Raw genomic sequence first — 24,448 nt, forward strand, 5'->3', positions numbered from 1 at the left:
ACTGACCCCGTACGAACTACAGACTGGACGACTGTTTCCAGGGCCGCAGAACGCGCCCTACTTGACGGAGACTGACAAATACCAACTTGGTCAGAAAGTTTATTTTGCCGAACTGCAAAGTTTGGTCTCTGCTTTTTCCAAACAGGTCGGGGACAGACAGACACTAACCCCACAGACGGAGTTGGTTTTCCTGAGAGTCATCAGAATAAAAGTGCTCAGGGCCGAGATGGACAGGACCCAGAACGGACCTCCCACGTCGTCCGACTCCACAGGAAAGGTGACACGTGGTGTCACTGGTCACGGTGGGCCCCACCGGACCCCCACGAAGATCAGAACCCCAGATCCGGATGGATCTGGCGCAGCAGCGGACATCAGACCTGAGCCCTCAACAAAGGGGCAGAATAATCCCCTGGTCGGGTCCAACGGGTGTCAGAGTAGTCTACTCTGACACCCGAAGAAAGAAGAAACACAGGGTGATCTCTGATTAGAGATCAAAAGGGGATTGTTGGATAAAATAATTCAGAACCACACTGAAGATGTAAACTGCATATGCTGATTAACTAAATGTGTCTATGTGTTAAAACGTAATGTGAGTATGTATTCTGACTTGTCTCTGAAAGGAGGAATTCTGTACCAGGCACAGATAAGGGGGGGCCACCTCCCCCTTTCTAAAAGCAATAAAACTTGGTCTCAGACACAGAGCAGGCATATCTTAGCAGGATGTTTGCGGAGTCCGTTTCAGGCTGAGATCTCCCTCTGCAGAGGTTTTGTTCAATTCTATCCCAGTCTCGTGTCTTTCTTTAACTTTTCCAGCTCGATCAACAAACCCGGGTTCGATCACAACAGTACACTTACAACTTACGCGGCCTTTCGTGTTCTGCTGCATACTTTGCTGTTCTCTATTTTTTAAATTGTGTTTTTGTATTCTGATTGTTGTACAGCAACCTTGAGTGCCATGAAAGGCACCAAACAAATGAAATGTATTATTATTATTATTATTATTGTCTGCTCAGTTGCTTTTGACTCAATGTAGTGTTAAATAAAAGGGAATTGTTCAACAGAATGAGGGAAGTACAACTCAGACTTCACTTATCTAGTGTGAATCAGCGGAACGAAATACAGGTATCATGGTGTCATTTTAGTATTATTGCAGGTCCAGAGGTAATTTAAATCCAGCACAAATAGTACATATTGTGATAAAAACCACATGAAAAATGCACTACTGTGTGATTCTTTTCTGATATTCTGATGCTGATGTCTTGTTGTGAGTTTGCAGTGAGCAGGAAACTGAAATCCATCAAGCAAACAAAGATATTTTTTATTTAATTTATTTTCTAGACGGAGAACAATGAAACAAACTGGTGAAAAATCTCATTTAAGATACACACATTTTTCAAGACAAGGCAAGTTTATTCAGCACAATTCAACACAAGGTAATTCTAAGCGCTTTACATTGACATTAAAAGAGGTAAGACACAATTAGACAGTAAATAACAAATAAGATTGAATAAAATCATGAATAAGAAAAGAAGTAAAATAATAAAAAGCACAAGCTGTTAAAAATAAGGGCAGTAGAGTCCAGCAGGTGAGTATTTCATTTAGGAGTACGCTTGCGTAAACAGGAATGCTTTTAGGCCTGATTTGAAGGAGCTGACAGTTGGAGCAGACCTCAGGTCTACAGGAAGTTTATTCCACCGGTGAGGAGCAGAATAACTGAACGCTGCCTCACCTTGCTTGGTTCTTGCTCTTGGGACACACAACACACCAGATCCAGATGACCTCAAGGGTTGAAACTGAAAACAAAACTCCAGATTTTCTTTTCCTCAGAACAACATAACATGTCTAATTGGTACCTTTTAAAAGGTATAGTCTGTGATGTTGGAGAACTAGGAAGATTTGAAAGTGGCACCTCCTCTAAGCCCCACCCCCTCCTCCCCCTCCCGTCAGCGCTCGGTCCAAACCTCCAACACTGGGACACTGAGCCGAGGAGGACCCGTGGGAAGTGGACACGGGGGGCTGGAGGCAGGCTGGAAGCAGAGTGTGCGCATGGGACAGAGGGGGGTGTGAGCGGGACTTAAAATGAAGGCATCTTATTGGTTCTTTCCCCCCTGCCAATCCTCTGGTCCTCTGACCAATCCCTGCCATTCGGTGTGTAAAAAACAGATTGGTCAGAGTTTTTACAGGATTAAAGCTGTCAGAGAGGTCGGATTTTTTTTCTTTCCTTTTTCTGAACACATTATTCACTGGCTACTCTCAGGATGGAAGGACCATTTCACCCAGTATAACAATAAATGTTTTTGAATATGATCACAGACTATACCTTTAACTGAGCTCTCAGAGTAAAAGCTGCCCCGCACTGATCACAGACAATTTTTTATCCAGTGTGGATACGCTGATGGCCCCTTAGATGAGCTTGTTGGGTAAAAGCTGCCCCACACTGATCACACCTATAAGGCTTATCCCCAGTGTGAATACGCTGATGACTCCTTAGACTACCTTGTCGGCTAAAAGCTGCCCCACACTGATCACACCTGTAAGGCTTCTCTCCAGTGTGAATACGCTGATGATTCCTCAGACCACCTTGCTGGGTAAAAACTGCCCCACACTGATCACATCTGTACGGCTTCTCTCCAGTGTGAATACGCTGATGAATCCCTAGACTACCTTTTTGGGTAAAAGTTGCCCCACACTGATCACATTTGTAAGGCTTATCCCCAGTGTGAATACGCTGATGACTCCTTAGTTGACATTGTTGGGTAAAAGATGCCCCACACAGATCACATCTGTAAGGCTTTTCTCCAGTGTGAATACGCTGATGGCCCCTTAGACTATCATGTGTGGTAAAAGCTGCCCCACACTGATCACATCTGTAAGGTTTATCTCCAGTGTGGATACGCTGATGAATCCTTACATCACCTTGTTGGGTAAAAGCTCGCCCACACTGATCACATTTGTAAGGCTTTTCTCCAGTGTGGATACGCTGATGACGCTTTAGATTACATGACGTGGTAAAAGCTGCCCCACATTGATCACATCTGTGAGGCTTATCTCCAGTGTGAATACGCTGATGACTCCTTAGATCACCTATTCGGGTAAAAGCCACACCACACTGATCACATTTGTACGGCTTATCTCCAGTGTGAATACGCTGATGACGCCTTATATCACCTTGAAGGGTAAAAGCTGCCCCACACTGATCACATTTGTATGGCTTTTCTCCAGTGTGGGTACGCTGATGATTCCTTAGATGATCTTGTCGGGTAAAAGCTCGCCCACACTGATCACAGGTGTACAGCTTCTCTTCAGTATGAATCCTCTTTCGGACCTTCAGACCTGGTGAAGTGGTGAGGACTTTATCATTCCTATCACAGCAGTAACTTGTGGTCATCTCTTTGGCTTTATGTTTCTGTAAGGAAAGAGAAAAACTTAGATCCTGTTGTTGGCTGACCGGACAAATCCTTTTTCAGTTCAAATCAAGTGCTGTCCATCATGTTCACAGTGAAACAATGAAGAGTTTTATGTCTGAGTGCTATGTTAAGCATGTTCTGTTATCAATGGCTCTTGACAGCCAGAAAAAAAAATTAGATAAAACTCTCAATATGTCAAATATGTCAAATATGTCAAAACAAAAGTGTGAAGCGCTAAAGCTACCCACCCTCTGAACAAAATCACAATTTGTTCATAGAAATCCCTTGAGATAACTGATGGTGTGTTTAATGCATTCTGTACAAACTCAAAATGTCATCAGCCAGTACTTCTTCTGCCCTGACCATGTGTGTGCGGTACACAGTGTAGACAGCGAGCTAAACATATTCCAATAAAGACCCCGACGTCATAAGGATAATTTAGGTATCTATAGTTGAAGTACTTTAGTGAAACTGCAAAAGAAACAGCAACACAGAAACAACAATAAACGTCAGCCAAAGTAGTTACATTAGATAGATTAACACCAATTGTAGTATGACCATCTTTACAAAATTACCCTAATATGGACATTCTGACCGTGCCATACCCATTTGACAACCATGTGCTACCTCATCATAAACCATGTAGTTACAATCGAACAAACATACTAATCAAAATGATCAGTGTACTGTATAGAAAAACATTTCAATATTACAGCACTCACAGACTGTGCCAAATCAAAGGTGTAATCAGAAGGATGGTAGAGGATACAATTTGACTCTCCATAGCTTTGTCATCTGACTAAGATGGAAGGTAAAACTAATTAAGATACCAACTTCGTTTAGCATAACACTCTGCCCTGTCTCTTCCCTCAATAGATATATTTCAATATGATAATGAGGATTAATTATCCATTAAAAATCGCTCATCATAACAAGGAAACTTGCAAAAACAAGTAAAGCAAATGAAAAAAAAAACACCCCCGTCAGAAGTTGAGGCCTGTAAAGAATAATATATTTGGGGGTATTTCTTACGATTTAAGCTGCTTTGCATTATGGGTATTGTTCTTTGCTTTGTGTTGCGTTCCGTGAAGAGTTGTGGTTTTATTATGATCGTAAGGGTTTGTGAATGTTTACGGGCAGCGTTAGTGCATCATTACACTCTCCTTTTCTTGTTTGTGTTTTATTTTATTTATTTATTTATTTTTTTTATTAACAAACAGTGCAAACGATGACAAAAGACAGCATCAGTATGTGTGTGTGTGTGTGTGTGTGTGTGTGTGTGTGTGTGTGCGTGCGTGCGTGCCGTGTTTGAGTGTAAATAAGGTGATGAAAATAGGTACATAAATTGAGAATATTGATTCGAAAGTGAACAAATAAACAATTTTCATATAGAGTGATGTAGCATGATATCATATAAATATAGCAATATCCTAATATAACATAATTTGTATAAAATATTATAACATATAACCAAATTATATCACCATACTATTATATATTACAATATAATACTATAGTTTAACATGCCAAGAGATTTCATAACTTTAATATAATAATATGAAACAATATATCATGATAATGCCAGTAATAATTATTGGAGTTAGAATTGGTCATTTATGTTTTGCAATGAGGGGTGAGGTCAGACCGGGGTGTCAGGGAAGCGAGCAGGAGCCCCCACCAGACTTCAGTTGCCCGACCGGGAGCCCCAGCAGGAGGCAAGTAGGACGGCAGTGAAAGGAACCCCCCCCCTACTATATAAGTACATATATATATATATATATATATATATATATATATATATATATATATATATATATATATATTTTTTTTTTAAATGTATTTATTTATTTATTTATTTTTCCCCCTTTTCTTTTTCTTTTTTTTTTATTTTCCCCTATTCCCTTTCCCCCACTACCCCTGATTAATTTTGTTAGTTCTGTTAGATGTCATTTAGAGTCAGGAGGGATCGCATCTTGGACCGCAACCCGACCCAGAGGAGGCTGCCGGCCCGTTGTGGATCGACCTCCTGTGCTTCTCCTACTCTGGGCAACTCCCAGACCCAGAGGAGGGGGTCTGCCCGCTGAGGAGAAGCTTTCCAATTTTTCATTATTCATTTATTTTATTTAATAATTTATTTATTTAATTGTTCCCTCCCCCCCTTTTTTGAGAGTGAGAGAGATGGGGTTCTCCCATACCTGCCCCCTACCGCCAGCCAGGGCCCCGTCATGGCCCCACAGAGCCAGGCCTGGAGCCCCCGCCCACCTCTACCCTCAGCCAGTCAAGCCCGGCCCCGCCCCCCCGCCTTTACTCTAATTATGATATAATAACTTAATTATGATGATTATTGTTCAAATTAAAAAAAAAATTAAATAAAATAATAATAAATCATAATAATAATAATAATAATAGTAATATACAAAGAAGAGAAACTTTGGTTGTGATGTTGGCTGATAATGTTGGCAATGAGAACAACAACAGTAGTAATAATAATTACAGTCATGATTTAATCATAACCAATATGTATATATTAATATTTTTACTCTTCAAGAGTGACAGCAACAGTTATTATCATCACATTCATAGTCATGGCTGTAATAATAATGTAATAGTCATAACAATATGATAATGTAGTAATAATAATAATAATATATAATAGCTATAACAATATATTTAATAACAATATATCTTGTTTGTGTTTTAAGAAGCAACACCAGAACTTAAGTTGGTGGGATGAATTAAGCCCAATGTACACGTTTACTGAGTCTTACACATTGTGGATGTCCACGATCACCTCTCTCATAAATATAACAATGTAAACAATATAAACCTATATTTAAAACATGAAGCATCACGATCTGATTCCTCTGCTGCAGAAATAAAGACAAGTTGTGCCAATGTGATTATCGAGGTGCAAACGTGAGAAATAAAGAACAAAGTTGCTGTAACTTGGAGTTGTGCAGCCGCAGGAGGAGAGATCAGTCTTAGTCCCGGTCCATCACCAGGAGGAAAGACCGGTCTAGGTCCCAACCTCCGTCACCGGAGAAACACTTTCTGGAGTCCTGCAGCAGCTGCAGCCGACTCGATATCAAACTCTGAAAGTCGCCTAAACATTCAATAACAACTTTATTCATTCATTGCTGAGTCATATCAGTTCGTACCAACCAACCTTTCAGTGACATCTTAGTTTTATTTTAAAAGACAACTTTACAGAACCAGTTCCTAGCTGCAAAATGTATTTTAATGTTTTTCTGTCCAGACACAGTTATGGGATGTTTTAAGATCTGGCTTTTTATCTCGAGTAGTCGTCCTATATGGTCGTCATGGTGACATATGTCCGACCTGTCAGCAGTTCCCGCTGAAAGCATCATGTTGGTCTGAACCGGAGCAGCTGGTCCAGTTCAGGGCAGAGATCCAGAAGGATCCTCTTGGTACCTAAACCAGGTGATGGTCCAGTCTTAGTCCTGGACCAGCAGGTCCGGACTAAACCAGCTGATGGTCCAGTCTTCATCCTGGACCAGCAGGTCGGTGTGATCTGATGTATCAGCAGGTTCCTCTAACGGAGCCAAGGCTGTCATTGGGATCTGTAGTTTCCATTGTTGAGCTCCTGCCTTTAGTTTTTTGTTCAGATCATGTGGTTGATTGTGAGATTGTTGCAGTTCCACACGTGTGTAACTTATCTGGTGATGTGGGGACTGTCGTGTCCTTCATGTGGTCGTGAACTTATTGTTGACGTCACGTTTCCTCATATTCTGGACTTCACTGCATCACCAGCGAGTGTCGCCAACGGACAAAACCTCAGAAAAGTGCGTACACCAGACATGATGTGTGCGTGAAGAACCGCAACTTTACCGTTACCTCTTACTATACCAATTTCCTGTCCACATACTTTAAATAAAGTCCACAAGTGCCAAAAAAAACGACAAAAAAAACGACATCCACTGCCAATCCAGGAAGCAGGAACACACGGAAACACACGTCAAAGGCACTGGAAATCTGCAACAAAAAACCACAAACAGAACACGAAACCGGCACGGAGCCAACCAAAACATGAACAGCAATCGACCCAAATCTTGAGATCTGATCGCAGTCTGAGCTAAGCTACCGCTACCTAACCCCAAAAACTAGAGAGCCAGCATGCAGGTGAACTAGCCAGTGTGTATGTCTATGTTTGTGTGTGTGTGTGTATGTATATGGTCGTGTGTGTGTGTGTGTGTGTGTGTGTGTGTGTGTGTGTGTGTGTGTGTGTGTGTGTGTGTGTGTGTAATAAACCAAACAAAGCTCTACCTGAAGTGTATCTATAGTGGGGGAGGGGGGGAGCGACCCCGCCACCCGCGAGACCAGACGGACACGCGGCCAAGAGGCCCTCACCCTCCGGGCCAACGACCCCCACCCGGCAGGGGGCAAGCCTGCCCGGAGAGACAGAGGCGCCCCGGCTGCCGACGCGGGCAGGTGCACCCGCCCCCACGAAAGTGGCCCTCCAAGACCAGATAGGCGCCCCGCAGCAGAGGCAGCGGGGGGGACCGGTGACGGGCCCGGAGAGAGGGAACCGCCCAAAAAGGCGACACCCGTGCAGGCCCGACAACGGAGGGCCCCAGACCCAGGCATCCCATTCATTCATCCATTCACCTATCCGATATCTATACTAATAATAATATGATATACTATACATAATAATAATACTAATACTATACCGTTTCCCCCTCTGGGGGGGTCCAGCACCGCCAGAAGGCACCCCAGGCTGCACGGCGAGCCCCGCCAGGTCCGGGTATCCCGACCCACCTATCCCAGGCCGGTGAGGGAACACGGGTGATGTGGGACCCCCTCCCGCCCCTGGTGTTGAGTGCATGTGATTTATGCCATAAAAACAGGGAGGGGGAGGGCCAAGTATCAATTTGACACCGACCCGACCCAACCCACCCCCCCCTCCCGAACTACGTGTCCTTGTCAAATGTATTTATTAAGTGTTGAATGTGCAGTGTCTATTTTGCTGTTAAAACCGTGAGGCGGGGAGTGCCGGGCCACGCGGGACAATGCCCCCCACGACCCGGACCCCCCGCCCTCGCCTATGTGCGTATGAATCGTGTAGGGGGGGGAAGGAGGGGGAGCGGAGGCCGAAGCCGGAGGAGGCAGGACCAGTAAAGCCGGCCCTGGTAAGACACCCGTGCTCCCCCACCGGCCATCCAGTAGACGGGGGCCTTACCTCCGAGCCGGGCCAGGGCCCCACCGTACCTCCACGGGCGCCCCCGGAGCCCCCAGACGGAGGGGGAAACGGTCCAACATCCCCCCATTCATACTGACAACATAAGACATAGACACCTGGGAATGGTGCCACCCCGCCGCCGCGCCCGCCCGTGCACCCCCCGGTCAGGGGAGGCCCGATCCCCGGACCCGGCCCCAACCCACCCCGAGGCCACCCCGGTGGACACCCCAAGGGTCACGGAGTCCCCACATCCGCAGGGGCACGCGGCTCCCGCCCAGCGACGGAGGACCAAGGCAGCAATGCCCCCCCAGCGCAGACAGCCACCCCCCACCCAGGCAGGGCCGGGCCCTCCGAGTGGGACCCCCACGTCCTCGGCCCAGCCCCCCCGGGAGACCCGGAGACGCCCTAGCCACAGCCCCCCGTCCGAGCCCCCCTCAGCCACCCCCCCCACCGCCATGAGGTAACCCCCCCATAGGCCCCCAAAGCCCCCACCGGCCAGGGCCCCACGCCCCCCCCCACTGACCCCCAGGGGCCACCAGAGGCCCGCGCCCCAGACCCCCCAAGCCAACCCCCAACCCCAAGGGCTACGAGATCACCACCCCCCCGCCCCCACTAGGTAACGAAGCCAATAATCGGGGACCAGAGAGAGTGTAATTCAGCCGAATGTTGTTCAGTGGAGTTAGACATTATCTCACTACTTATATGATCTGATAAAAGATTCCTAAAATGATTGATACATAAACTGGATTTTTGTTTCCAATTTACTAGAATTGTTTTCTTTGCGCTACATAAGGTAGTGAGGACCCGGTGTGTCCAATTAGGTTCTATTTCAATGTCTCCCAGGTGACCTAATATACATACCGTGGGGCACACTGGGATTCGTTAGTTGATCCATGTGGATAAATCCTCACAAATCTCCTTCCAGAACCTCTGTACCGGTGTACAGAACCATAAAGCATGTATATAATTATCTGGGGTGTTCTCTGTGCACTGTGAACAGATATTAGAGGTGACAAAGCCCATCTGGAACATCCTTTGTCCAGTATAGTGTATTCTATGAAGAACTTTGTACTGTATAAATTGTAAGTTTGGGTTTTTAGTCATAGTAAACGATGCTCTACACATCAGACTGCAGCCCCGCCCACCCAGAGAACGTCATTGTCAAGTTTGCCGATGACACAACGGTGGTGGGGCTGATCACAGGGGGAAACGAGGCGGCCTACAGAGATGAGGTCCTTAAACTTGGTGAGTGGTGTGCACTGAACAACCTGGCACTGAACACCACCAAAACCAAGGAGCTCATCCTGGATTTCAGGCGGAATCGAGCCGCCCCCGTCCCTCTGCACATCAACGGTGAATGTGTGGAGCAAGTGCAGTCCTTCAAGTTCCTGGGCGTCCACATCACTGCAGACCTCTCCTGGTCTGTCAACACCACTGCACTGGTGAAGAAGGCTCAGCAGCGGCTGCACTTCCTGAGGGTGCTCAGGAAGGTGAACTTGAACACGCAGCTGCTGGTGGCCTTCTACCGGTCCACCATTGAGAGCCTGCTGACCCACGCCGTGACAGTGTGGCACTCCAGCTGCACGGAAGCAGACAGGAAGAGGCTGCAGAGGGTGGCAAACACAGCACGGAAGATCATCGGCTGCCCTCTGCCCTCCCTGCCCTCCCTGTCTGACATCTACAGCTCCCGCTGCCTCAACAGAGCAAGGAACATTTTAAAGGACAACACCCACCCCGGTTTCCACCTTTTTGACCTGTTGCCCTCTGGGAGGCGCTTTTCAGGTCCTTAAGATCCCGAACCAACAGACTCAGGGACAGCTTCTTCCCCAAAGCTGTGAACTTTTTGAACTCTTAAGCTACCTCACACTGTGCAATATTTCCTATTTCCTGTCCATAATGTATGTGCAATACTCTTCCATCCTTTCAGTGCAATATTCTTCCACCCATCCAAGTGCAATATTCCTCCACCCATTCATGTACATTTTTATTTTATTCTCCCATTCACTCTTTCCTTATAGTGTATATATATATATTTATGTTTACTTTTTTGTTCATTTTTGTTGTGTACAGTTTACTTGTTTATATAGTCTTGCATTTGTTTTGCACTTTGACGGAGCTGCTGCCTAATTCCATTGTAGAAATATAATGATAATAAAGGCTTTCTATTTCTATTTCTATCTAAGCATATTTGTGACCAAGAAAACTGGTCGGTATTAAAAGAGAGATCCGCCTCCCACTTGGAAATCGGGAGAGAGACTGAATTGTCCAGTTTAGACACTAACCTGTAGAGTTTTGATAACAACTTTGAAGTACTTAGATTCAATAAATCTATTACCTTAGCGGGAAGTTGTAAGTTTAATTGACTAATTTTGTATGTTTTCTTTATTATGGCCTTAAGTTGTTGATACTCTAAAAATGTATTCCTGCTTTAGCACATATATTCAATATATGAAATAAATTGCAGTCGCATTTGAATGCATGCATTGCATAAATCAAATAAATTTGATTTTGGCATGCTTTTAAAAGAAAAAAATCTTACAAGGTAGAAAACATTTGTTGAACATAAAAAAACTGAAAATTTTTTAATTACTCAGCATTTCTTAAATATTCCAGCAGACATTATACCAGCAAAGAACAATAACTTAAAATAAATAAATTAGCAAAATAAATTTTTTGGCCATCTCTTGAGTATCTTGTTTTTCATTCCTCCAGGGAGATTGTGACTGGAGCGCCTGGCCAAAGCTGTTCTGTCCAGGTCAGATTGTAGAATCAACAATTGTATTGAAAAACAGGCAGATTTCAGTCATTTTCCGTCTGCCTTAAGTCTATGGTTCATCAATGGTGACTCCAATCTATTAGACCTGTCTTGGACATACTTGATTACTCTGAGCTGGTATCTGAAGATAGCTTTATCCTCTTCTTGGATTTTTATAAGGCCTTCAATACGGTAGAACACCAATTTATCTTTCACTCCTGAGAAAATCTAGGCTTTGTCAATTACTTCTGTAAGACTATCAAGACTTTGTATGTATGCTGATGGCAAGAGCTCGATTAAGTTGAAACATTGCACGTCCCCTATGTTTGACCTTAAACGAGGCTTTCCACAAGCGCCGGCTGCCGGCTATATAGCCGACTACTCGATTAGGTCCAGCCGGCTACTTTAATGACGCTTGTTTTTATCGCCTATAAATATTATTTTTCGATTTTAATAAAATTAAATGTTTTTCATAGACTGACAATAATGTCAAACTGAACCGCACTAATTAAAGCTGTGATTCGCTTTGCTTGTACCGATAATTATTATTCTGATCAACGCCGACTTCATTGAGAGAAACTCCGCGGCCCCGACATGGGTGTGTGTGTATGTGCGTGTGTGTGCGTGTGTGTGTGTGCGCGCTCAGCGGAGTGAATGTGTCGGAGGCAACAAGCAGAGCTCAGCATGATGATTCTTTTGTCACCATAAAAACGGTACGTCCTTATTACTCAGGCTACCCACTACAAAATGTAATCAGTTTAATCAGTTAGTATTAAAAAGAAAGCCTAACCGCGTTGCATCGTTTAGCCCAAAACTTTCTACCGGTAATCCAGTCTTCTCTTCAAGCGTTCAATTAGCACCACCTGCGACACGTGTAGAGTGTATTTTCATATACTTCATTAGTTACACTAATGAATAAAAGAAGATGCAATGGCGAGTGAGTTGTAATAATAATGATAATACAGTGTTTCCTACAATTGTACAGGCTTGGCAGGGCGCCAGCTGCCAATGAGAGCCCCCGCCAGGCCAGAAAAGAAAAAAATAAAATGCAAAAAATAAGCGACGTATTTATCCATTCATTCAGAAATCAGTAATCATTTCCATTTGGGAGCCTCTATGCGGCGCTGAATATGCAATGCTGTGTTTTGCCGTGTGCTTCTCATTGAAATGACCGGAGGCAACACAACGTTGCGGCAGTGAGTGAAGCCTGAATTATGGTTCTGCGTTAAATCGACGCAGAGCCTACGGCGTAGGGGACGCGGCGACGCGCAAGTACGGTGCGTACTGCCGCGTACCCTTACCATAAATCAGCCTTAAGTCCCTTTAGGCTAATACTGTGAGAAATAACCTGTCATAATAGCGGTACCGTATTTTCGCGACCATTCGGCACACCGTGTGGAAAGGCGCACCCTCATTTTTGTGTGTCATTTTTAGATTTAAAACATACATATGGCGCACCGACCCAAAAGGCGCAGTCTACAGAGCAGAGCTGCACACACGCGTGCCGCAAAACACGCCGGCCGGAAAACACACACACCCGCTGCAGAACGCACACACATGCAGAACGCACACACAAGCACACAAGCGCTTATTTAAAAAATAGAGCAGGAGCAAAACCTCTGTTTCTGCATTAAAGAGCTCCGCTAATTCAGCTGCGCCAGTCCGAATTTCCTCGGTGTCAGACACTTTCTGCACAACAGTAAATAAACTTTTCATACCCCGTTGTGCGGATCCTCCACCGCGCAGAGCCCGTCTCTCCCCAGCGGGGTGGAGCAGCGCGCGTCACAGCGGCTTTAACCGGGAATGTGACCTGTTCGGACCGGCTGGGACCGAAGCCACCCACCTGTATGGGAGCAGGGGCTCCCGGGGAAAGACCAGCGGCATTTCGGCTGGATCTGCCCCGGGGATGGTGCGCCCTGGCCCGGCAAACCCGCGGCGGGAGCCTGGTGGCTCCTGAGCGCATCCTCTGCATCTTGGTTACCGGAGATCAAACCGACAGATTTGCCTGAAAATCTCGCAGGGTGAAGTTGATCCGACCTGGGACAGACCCCTGAAATCCCTGCTCCTAAAGCGGGTGGGAACCAGGAGAATTTGATCTGATCCCGCTTTGGGAACCTGGAAGTCGGGTTGCAGCAGTGCGCGTCACACGCGCTGCAGAACACAGAACACACACGCACGTGTGCTTATACCATGGGTGCTTCACACCCCCCACCTTCCCCCTTTAACATCTGTGGCTGGTGTCATTCACGTCCGCAGACCACGGGTGCTTCACACACCCCCCCTTCCCCCTTGTCTGTGGATGGTCTCCTTCACGTCCGCAACTCCCCCGGGCTTCACCCAAAGCATAGATATGGCGCACCGTTTCATAAGGCGACCGGCACATTTTAAAGAAAAAAAAAAAAAAAAAGGCCGCCTTATGGTCGCGAAATTACGGTACTACAGTTAATAAATGTAATAAATTATCCTACTGCTGTTTCTGCTGGCTACTGAGTCCCGTAAGTGGCGAGTGAGTTTTAACTCCTTAATTACCAACCAGTCTCAGAGTCACGCACAGTACACAAACTGTGATGTTAAAGAGCCACCTTTTGGTCAATTTAAGCAACAGCATCGCCAGCTGCTTGACTGGCTCAACTCATTAGTTTAATGTTTTTGTTGTTAATAATGTCATTGCAATTTTATATATGCAATTGTGAAAAAAATGGCAAAATAAATGAAAAACTGTGAACTGAACTGTGAACAACCCCATTCCGTAGGCTATTCGGTACTCAGCCAAGTCTTTAAATTTTATTCCGCTTCAGTTTCGGCCTCAAATTTTCATTTCGGTGCATCCCTAGTTTTTTCAGCAGGTACCACTGGTAGCATTCTGGATTTGTGTTTAATAATGTTGAACTTGACTCCTCAGTTGTCTATATTTTATTGTTATGTTTTTACTATTTCAATAAATGAAAATAAATATGAATATGTTATTATTTAAGACCAGTGTATAAAATTGAGGCTACGACGTGACCGCCACCAACAGCGGTTATTTAGTATGGCTGGCTAGTCTATGCCTTAGTGGAAAGCCCTGCATTCGGCAGGGATTCCAAATATCATCCTATTTATTCTTGTTGTGTACGCAAATTCTCACAACCCATATTAGCAATAGTGACGTACAAGGAATTTCTATAGCTGGGAAGGATATTTTCATCAGTCAGCAGGCTGATGATACTACTCTTTTTTTAAAAGATGCAAGTCAAATACCTGTTGCACTTAGTATTATTAGTGATTTCTCTAAGGCTTCTGGTTTAAGCTTGAATATTAACAAGTGTGAACTCTTAGCTAATAAAAATTGTGATGTTCATTCTATTTGTTATATCACAGTAAAAGAAGAAGTAGAGTCCTGATCACTAAAGTGGAAGGAATTTCTCGGCTCACTTATGCCGCCATTTCTTTACATTTAGATAATAAGATGAGTAAAACTGTTGACCAGATAATCTTTAATTTTATCTGGAAAAAAATTACACACATTATATAAGAAAGAGTGTTGTTATGAACAATTATGACAATGGAGGGCTTCATTTCTTAGATTATACCAACTTAAACAATACATTTAAAATCCATTGGCCTAAAAATTTTCTTAAAAACCCTACCTCAGGGATGCAATCAGTGAGGGTGGACGTGTGTCCGTGAGCTCCCGGTATGTCTCAACAATCACCACTATTTTACTTTTATTAACTCAGCTCTGAAAAGGGAAATTAACTTTCCCCATTTATTGGACCTTTTCTCTCTCATCTGAAGGGGTAAAACCCAAAGCTTAAGAACTTTATACAACAATATTATACGAACTATCGACTGAGATTTCCCTCACGGCGTGATGGCTGCTGATCAGGAACAGCTGACACTGGACTCATTGTTGAGAGCAATTTGGGAAATCAAAATAGATCGTACTTGTCATATAGACAAAAAGACAACAGACATTCAAACCTCATTGTCTAAAATTGAATTGTCAATTTCAACTTTGGCCGAACGGGTTGACGAAATGGAGACCCGAATTAGTGCAAATGAGGATAATTTAACAGACACTTGCTCTCAAATGAAAAAGATGGAAAAGGAGATCGCTTTTCTAAAAGAAAAATCAGGTGACCTGGAGAACCGAAACAGAAGATCAAATATAAAGATTATAAACGTGCCGGAGAAATCTGAGGGGAACGACATGGTTGGATATCTGGAGCGCATCATCCCACACCTGCTGGGGAATGACCGCTTCACCTCCCCGATCACCCTGGAGAGAGCTCACCGCTTGGGAAGACCCTCAGACCGGATCAGACCCATCATCGCTAAATTCCTTAACTACAGGGAAAAGGAGAAGGTGCTCCGTTTATCCAGAGAGAAGGGTGCGGTGTACCTGGACAACAAGCGCATCTCCTTCTATCCAGACTACAGCGTCGAGATCCAGCGCAGGATGACTCAGTTCAAAGACGTCAAGAAAAAACTCAGAGAGAAAAGCATTGAATATACCAGCCGCTACCCCGCTAAGCTGCAGATCAGATTTCAAGGAGAGCGTAAACTTTTTGCGAAACCAACTGAAGTTGAAGTTTTCCTCGCTGAAGTGGAAATGCAGTAGTGGGGAATATTGTCCAGAGGAGTGAACACCTGTGGGACTGAAACTGATGGGACTCAACACTGTACCGGTAGGCTAATGTTGATCCAGTAATATAATTTAGTAGGCCTAATACAAATTTGAAGTGATTTATAATCCTCTTTTGAAGAAAAATATAACCTACATTGTTGTTGTTTATTTTTCCTGTTTTAGAAGTGATAATTAAGACCAACATAGCCAAATAGGGATCTTGTGTTTTGTAGATTAGTGCTTATTTCATCTATTTTATTTGAAAATAAATTAATTAATAAAATAAAGATAATGTTTTGCTTTAAATAGTCCCCTGATGGTGGTTGATATTGAATTTGACTTAATAGTAATTGTTGAGGCTACCTAGCCTATTTAGAAGTGCACAACTACCTGCCACATGGGTGGGGTTTTTTTTTTTTTTGTTTTTTGGGTGTTTTTTTGGGGGGGGGTGTGGGGGGGTGGGGGGGGGGTATGCTATATATGGTCTTTATTCTATATGTGTCCCATTAAATGAGTAATTATAATATTATTGCCCAGAAATTTGAACTATTTTTTATTTTATTATGCTCTAACTAAGGGATATATGGTTTTCTTCATATATTGTCATGTCATTTGAATATGGCAGGAAGATTGACTTGTATATCAATCAATGTCAGAGGAATGAATTCCCCAATTAAGAGAAAGAAAGTCTTAACATATCTGAAAAAACAGTCTGTCGATATTTCTTTTATCCAAGAGACTCATCTCACCAATCTGGAGCATATGAGGTTACAAAGGCAGGGCTCCAGACTAACTTTTTTCACTAGGAGCACAGTAGCCCCTAACTGAAAATTTTTAGGGGCACAATCAGAAATTTTAGGAGCGCACATCGTTTATCGACACGCTAACCAAATGTTTACATTTCTACTACATTTCAGTGTATTAGTAATACGTATTTCATAATAGATTAATGAATTCAGGGATTAAAGCAACAAAAATATTTTTGACTGAAAAAATGTTTTCAGGCCAGTTCATATTCCCCCTCCATCTATGCGCTGCACCACACTTTAAGAATGGCCCCTTTTCTGCCGTGTGGTCGCTTCCCAAAGGTTTCAAGTAAAAAAGTTAAATGCTGTATTAGCCCTTCTGTTTTCTGTTTTTTATCACCATTTGATTCGATCCGATCCGATATTAATGTGGGTTAGTGTTATTAAAAATGTTTTTTGAGCTGTTGCCTGAATTATATGACTGTAAAATAACTAGTGAAATAATAATTCCACAATAATTATTGTGATATAACTAAAAAATAAATAACTCAAATGGGTATTTCAATATCCATTTAATGTGCAAAAAAGAAGGAAATATCAATAGCTCATGCAGTAAACAAATAATTTTAGCTTGTCTAATTTATTCTGTCACCAGACACACAGTTTGCCATAAAGCATCAGGGATTTTTCAGGTATGTCATGACAAACTGTGTGTCCAATAACAGAAGAAACCAAACAAGCTATGAACTTCATTGAACTTATAACATTTTGAAATTTAAGCTGAAATATCCAAAACACTGAACACTGGTTTTGCACAGGTGGGGGTGTGTATGAGTGTGTATGAGTGTGTCCTCGTCTGTGTGTAACGTGCCTGGCGATTCAATGATCTGCAAGTTTTGCCCGCACACAGTTGACTGGACACAAAAAGATACATGCGAAAAAAGATCATGTACTTTAACGGCGACGTCAGTAGTAGGTGTAATAATCATAATTTTGTATTAAGCCGGAAATATACTCTACGCACGTAACCTGCGTAGCCTGCGTAGCCTGCTTTGTGTCTGTTCATGCTCCACTGCGTACGTCGCGTAACACCCGAGTAGAGCCTGTCATACCGATGGTGACCGATAGGGGGCAGTAAGCAGAGCAACAGTTGGAAAAGCTACTTATATTAAGTAGCAGAAGAAGAAGCAGCAGCAGCGGTAGCAGATTAGAAAAACGAACACTTTTACAGGACAATATTGGATGATGTAGGAGATTATAACATCGTGTGAATGTGTATGAGTGTGTATGAATGTTTGTGGTGGTCGGAGGGGCCGTTTGGCGCGATATGGCAGCCACGCTCCCGTCAGTCTGCAGGGCAGCTGTGGCTACAGACGGAGCTACCACCGGGGAGAATGTGTGTGAATGAATAATGATCTCTGTAAAGCTCTGGGTGCCTAGAAGGAAGCTAAAGAAAACCATAACATTATTATTATTATTATTACTCTTTTTTTAATGTGTATTACTTATTTATATTACTGTTTTACCCCCTTCCCTGTGTGTGTGTGTGTGTACTTCTGCTACGTGAGTTTCCCCGTTGAGGGAGTAATAAAGGACTATTTTATCTTATCTTATTATTATTGCTTATTATCAAAAGTGGATAGTCTTTCCAGACTAATTTATCCAGCATTCTCCTCACCCATCTCAACAAGAATGACGAAACAATAAATCCAGTTAATTTTAGGTTCATATGGAGAAGTAGATGTCAATATATAAGAAAGATTAACATGGTCAAAAAATGTATTGTTCCTAATATGATTCCAAGTCATTCAATAGTATTTTTATTGAAAAACAGAGTATTTAAAATAAAATAAGTCCCGTCAATTGACTCCTGGCTCCCGGCTCCGGGAGGCACCGAGGCTCGGCGCGTACCTCCGCCGGGGCTCGGTCGCCGGGGCTCGGTCGCCGGGGCTCGGCGGCCGGGGCTCGGCGGCCGGGGCTCGGCGGCCGGGGCTCGCCATCCGCGGTACTCCCGGGGACTCTAGTCCCGCAGCACCAGTGAGTATTTTGACCGGAGAGATTATAAAATACCGGACTTCGGCATATTTTACCGGACAACGGAAACCCTGGGGGGAAGTTAAATATTGCATAAATATATGCACGGGGAACTTTCTCCAGGGGAGAGCAGCATAATCGTGCCAGCCGGGATCAGACCGGGAACAGCGATACTAGCGGCCAGAGCGAGAACTGCAGGTCGCGTACGCGTTCAGTGTCTTTTTGAGAACGTGCACGTCGACGCGTCAAATGTACGCAGGATACGCAGGATACGCGAGACGTGACGTCACGCGTATCCTGCGTCTCGCGTACGCGTTCTGAACTGCAAGTATAAACGCGGCTTTACAGTATGACGCGCTCTCCTCGCGTGGAGCGCAAGCGAGGTCCGTTTACAACGCAGCTGGTTGTCTGTGTGAGCGGAGATTAACGCACATGGCAGCATTAACGCAGTCTCAAACAGCAAGTAATTTCCAGCATTAACGGTCCTGCTCAGCCCGCTGTCTACAGAGTAAACTTTGGTTCTGTATTTTCTGCAGTGGTTTCTCAGGCGGCCGCTTCGACATGTTTGTTTTGTTCACGAGGGCAGCGGGGGCGGGCGGGGGAAAGAAGCGCAGTGTCCCCGGCTCTTAGTGACCGCTCTTTCAGCATTAAGAAAACTTAATTTAGTTCTAAGTTTAGTTTTAAAAACCAGCGCTTTGTTAACGCCACCGCTGCTCTTTGACGCCGTGTTCATTGTTTGATAGTTTCACACCACGCACATGTGTGAATTAAATGACGTGACTACAGTCCCTGAGGGACGGGGGCGAACCCGCCCTCCTCTGTTTTTGATTGGCTAATACCAAGGCTCTGGATAGCTTTATTGGTTTACAACAGCATCAGTTTAATGTCCAACATGATTTAATTGGATAGTCTAACGGCTGATTTATGGTTCCGCGTTACACCAACGCAGAGCCTACGGCGTAGGCTCTGCGTTGGTGTAACACTGGCAAATTTACTGGTCGCACGTGTGCGAGTGGACATGAAATTCAGTCGCACATACTCAAATTTTGGTCGCAAAATGCGAGCATTTGGTCGCAGTCTGGAGCCCTGAAAGGGACTGGGTAGGCCCTGTTTTCTACGCTTCATTTTCTTCACAGTCAAGGGGAGTGGCACTGCTCATTAATAAGAACCTTCAATTTCAGTTGAACTCAACAGAGAAAGATGAGAGTGGTCGATTTGTTCTCATAGATTGTGTTATAAATTTAAATAAGATAACCCTTGTGTGTATATACGGCCCAAACATAGATGACCCGACATTCTTTAATGAATTAACTTTAAGGCTTGCTGCATCTAACGACCAGTGCATTGTTGGGGGTGACCTAAACCTGGTTTTAAATCCATCAATGGACCGTTCTTCCCCCAAATCATTATCACTGTCCAAAGCAGCCATAGCCCTAAGTCAATGGATGAGAGAATTGGGACTATGTGATGTTTGGAGATTACACCACCCAAATCAAAAAGATTATTCATTTTATTATACTTATTCAAGAATAGATATGTTTTTGGCTTCACATAAGACTTTGTCTAGAATTAAAGCTTGCTCCTATCTAGCTGCCACACTCTCTGACCACAATCTCATTAGGATGGAAGTGGAGTTAGGTCTACCTGAGTCTACCCCACACAAATGGAGATTTAGGAGTTATCTATTGAAAGACCCAGAATTCATTACCTTTATGAATACTCATATTGATGTATTCCTGGAAGCCAACCTGAACTCTTCTACTCACTCTAATATCTGGGAAGCCCTTAAAGGAGCTGTATGTAAGAGCAATAATAAAACGAATCATAAAATGACCCCGATATGTCAACAGACATTTAAAAATCATGTTCATTTCAAATACTTATGTCACTGACAACAGCACTCAAGCCAGGATATTCCAGTTTAAAAAGAGGAGTTGCAGCCCTCAACTGATGTTTATGTTGTCATTTTTTGTTTTGGCCTGAAGCTCCACCCTCCACCTATCTCCCAATCACCAAGTCAGTATTGTTTCTGAAGCTCCACCCTCCACCTATCTCCCAATCACCAAGTCAGTATTGTTTCTGAAGCTCCACCCTCCACCTATCTCCCAATCACCAAGTCAGTATTGTTTCTGAAGCTCCACCCTCCACCTATCTCCCAATCACCAAGTCAGTATTGTTTCTGAAGCTCCACCCTCCACCTATCTCCCAATCACCAAGTCAGTATTGTTTCGGCATCCGGGTTGCCAGCTCGGCTCTAATTATCGCAGCCATGGCAGCCTACGTTCCTGCTGCATTCTGCAGCCTACCTGGCAACCTCTGGTCGGGGGGAGGAGGGGGAGGGTACACGCCGCTCAACAATATTTTGAAAGTGACTGCAGTACCAGTTTTGGCCATTTCTTACAGACGGCTCCTTTAAGGCATACATGAGAGGGCTAAACATGTCATATGGGGCACATAAAAGTAAAATAAGGAGAGAAACATTTAAGCAACTAGAAAATGAAATTAGGCTATTAGAACAAGAACATTCGTTAACACAAAACCCTGCTATCCTTAATACTATTACTCAAAAACGGATCCTATATGACAACTTATGTACTAGTAAAGCTGAGGCAGCTATGACTAGAAAAAAGTATCACTATTATGAGTTTAGCAATAAAACAAGCGAGTTACTTGCATGGCAGATTAAAAAGGAAGACTCAGAAAAATATATTAAGGGCCCGATTTACTAAGATCCTAAATAAAGAGTACTAAATTGCGTGTGCACTGAAAAAGTTTGCACGTGCTGTTGTTGTGTGTTTTGCGGGTGATCAACCAAAATTGCGTGCGCAATTGATAACAGGTGCAAACCTCAGTATTTAAATGAGGTGTTGCGTGTCTTTTGCGAGCGCAAAATCTGCGCCATGGAGAGTCTGGATGGAAAGAAGGATAGTCGCGGGCGCAAAATGAAATTTGACGAGTTGGAGTTAGTGATATTAGTGGAAGAGGCAAATTGTTGTGCCGTATTCAGCACCCCTGCCGTGAAAAGCACCCCCTCGTATATTCAATGATAAGTAGACCAAGAAAAAAAACAACACACTGACACTTCAATATATTTATATATACACACTCACAAAAACACATACTTAGGAGCAGTGTTGTACATGAACGCGTTCAAATGAACGCGTTCATTGAACACGTTCATTTCTGTGAGAACTTGAACTGAACGCAACATATTTACACATAAAGAACTTGAACGTGAACTTGTTCATTCTACAGATCATGAACTGGAATTTGAACTGTTCAGATTATGTGAGTTGCAGCTTCACTGTTTTTTTGCTTTATAGAAGTCTAAAAACAAAAGAAAACCATCATTTTCAATTTGATTTCTATATTCAATAATGTCCATTACCAACCTTATGTTATTGTGGATTGATCTCCCTTTTAGAAAACCAGATTGTGTTTCTGCAATGAGATGTGAAATTTCTGTTTGAAGACGGGTGGAGAAAATATAGGTGAGTAGTTTATAATCAGAATTTCTAAGAGTAATAGGTCTTCTGTTTTCTATTAATCTGGGGTCCTTGCCAGGTTTAGGAATTGAAATAATAAGCCCGTGTCTCATTGTGGGTGGAAGTATACAAGTTTCAAATATTTCCACAAAAGCTTGATGAAGTAATTTTTTTATGTCTTCCCAGAAATGTCTATAAAAGTCTCCTGTGAGGCCGTCCGAGCCAGGTGCCTTATGAAGAGAGAGGCGGCCAATCACTCCATCCAGTTCAGCCATTGTTATTTGGTTATCACACGTTTGTTTGAAATTATCCCCAACTTTGGGAATATATCCTTCTATATCCTTTAAAAATGTATGGCAGTCTTCCTCAGAGAATTTAGAACTGTAAAGCTGTTTATAGAATTTGAGTATTTCTAAGGAGATTGAATTTGGTTCTGTGATTTCTATATCATTTACTAATAAGGTATTAATGTTATTTTTCTTTTGTCTTCTTTTTTCAAGGCCGCAAAAGTATGCAGAGTTTTTTTCCCCCTCCTCTATCCATTTAGCTCTAGATCTAATAAAGGCTCCCTGTGCTCTTTGAATATACATTTCATCCAATTCAGGTTGAAGATTTAGTATTTTCTGTTTATCATCTTCCGTAGGGTTAAGTTTATTGCAGTAAACATTTAATTGTTTGATAATGTTTAGTTCCTTTTTCTCAAAATCTTTTTTACTTTTTTTACTGAATAAGATGGTAAATTGGCGTATTTTATATTTCAGAAATTCCCATTTTTTGACAGGTGTTAGTTCTTCTGAATTTATAATTTCTGTAATTAGTGATTTAATTTTTTGACAGTAAACATCATTTTTAATTAGACTAGAGTTAAACTTCCAATATTTGTTGGAACAGGTTCTCCTGTTGTTAGGCTTTACATATAAAAGGATAACACTGTGATCAGTGAGTGGAGCGGCAGAGATATCAGAGCTGAGATTATAATTTAGGAGGTTGTTTGCAATTAACCAATTGTCAATTCTGGATTTATAATTGGAGTTAAACCACAAGAATTTAAGTATTCCTGGATTTAAATGTCTCCAAGCATCAGTTAATCCATGGTCATTACAGAAGTTAGTGAAAGTACTGTTTGGATGACTTGAAGAAAATCTAGTCGGACATTTATCAAGGAATTCATCATGGACTAGATTCAAATCACCACCTATAATGACGTTCTCAGTTGAATATGTTGATTTAATATTATCTAATCGTAAGCCTATTTGTTCTAATAGGTTTTTATTTTCAGTGATCCCGTTGTAGCCATAAATGTTTACTAAGATGAATTTGAAATCATCAATAGTTACTATAAGTATCAGCCAATGACCATTAACATCTGCCACACGAGAGATAATCTGACCCTTAAAGTTTTTCAGTAGAATGGCGACCCCTGCTGATCTTGAAGTGCCACGGCTGAAATACATTTCATCTCCCCATTGTTTCGACCAGAAAGTGATATCTTCAACCTTGGAATGAGTCTCTTGTAGAAAAATAAAATTAACATTTTTCCCTTTGCAAAACAAAAAAAAGCTTTTCCTTTTGGTTATGTCTCTTAGACCCCTTGCATTAACAGACATCAGAGAAATTTACTTTTTTTAACAAAAACATATAACAAACAACATACAAATAAGAACTGAGATGAATTAATGGAACTGAACTGATTTAACAAGAGTAGACGCAAGTTAACCTGAACCTGAATAGCAGCAAAACCCTGAGCATGTTAAGTGCTTATCCAAACTCACTTGATTTTAGGATTAGAAATCCCACCTGTTACTTGATTATGGTGTGACTCTCTGTCCATTGATGAAGGCATGGGGGCCTCGGAACATCGTCTTAAGACCTGCCTGCCTTGCTTGCTCAATTTTTGGCCATACAGCATTACGTGCCTCTCTGTCTTCTTTGGTGAGATCTTCTGCAAAGCGGATGTTGAGCTCCTTGCAGACAGTGTGATGTTTGGTGGTACGCCAAAGTTCATCCCTGAAGTGCCTTCCAGTGAACTGCATGATGATCTGGCGAAGACGGTCTGCGTTGTTTGGCCCTAGACGATGCACAGAGTCTATTATGAAATCCATTTTCTCCTTCCAATGTGGGGCAATTTTTCCGACGATATCCGCAATCATCTGACGCGTAGGGGTGGGTATTGGGAAGGACCTCACGATACGATACGCATCACGATACTTGA

General features: G+C 43.0%; 1 protein-coding gene across 1 annotated transcript; it reads right to left on the reverse strand.

Annotated features, from left to right (window-relative positions):
* Nucleotides 1-1,984: 1,984 nt before the first annotated feature.
* On the reverse strand, nt 1,985-24,412 carry LOC133422193 (zinc finger protein 431-like). Its single transcript, XM_061712137.1, has 2 exons — nt 24,034-24,412; nt 1,985-3,406 (listed from the first exon to the last, which is right to left on the reverse strand). Exon 2 carries the CDS (start codon nt 3,386-3,388, stop codon nt 2,375-2,377), a length of 1,014 nt encoding a protein of 337 aa, XP_061568121.1. The 5' UTR covers nt 3,389-3,406; nt 24,034-24,412; the 3' UTR covers nt 1,985-2,374.
* Nucleotides 24,413-24,448: the final 36 nt, after the last annotated feature.

This window comes from Cololabis saira, chromosome 21 (assembly GCF_033807715.1).
Source record: "Cololabis saira isolate AMF1-May2022 chromosome 21, fColSai1.1, whole genome shotgun sequence".
In the NCBI taxonomy this organism is placed as follows: domain Eukaryota; kingdom Metazoa; phylum Chordata; class Actinopteri; order Beloniformes; family Belonidae; genus Cololabis; species Cololabis saira.

What these genes read in the sequence shown, in the direction of transcription:
- LOC133422193 (XM_061712137.1), bottom strand. Translation starts at nt 3,388, where the DNA reads ATGACCACAAGTTACTGCTGTGATAGGAATGATAAAGTCCTCACCACT.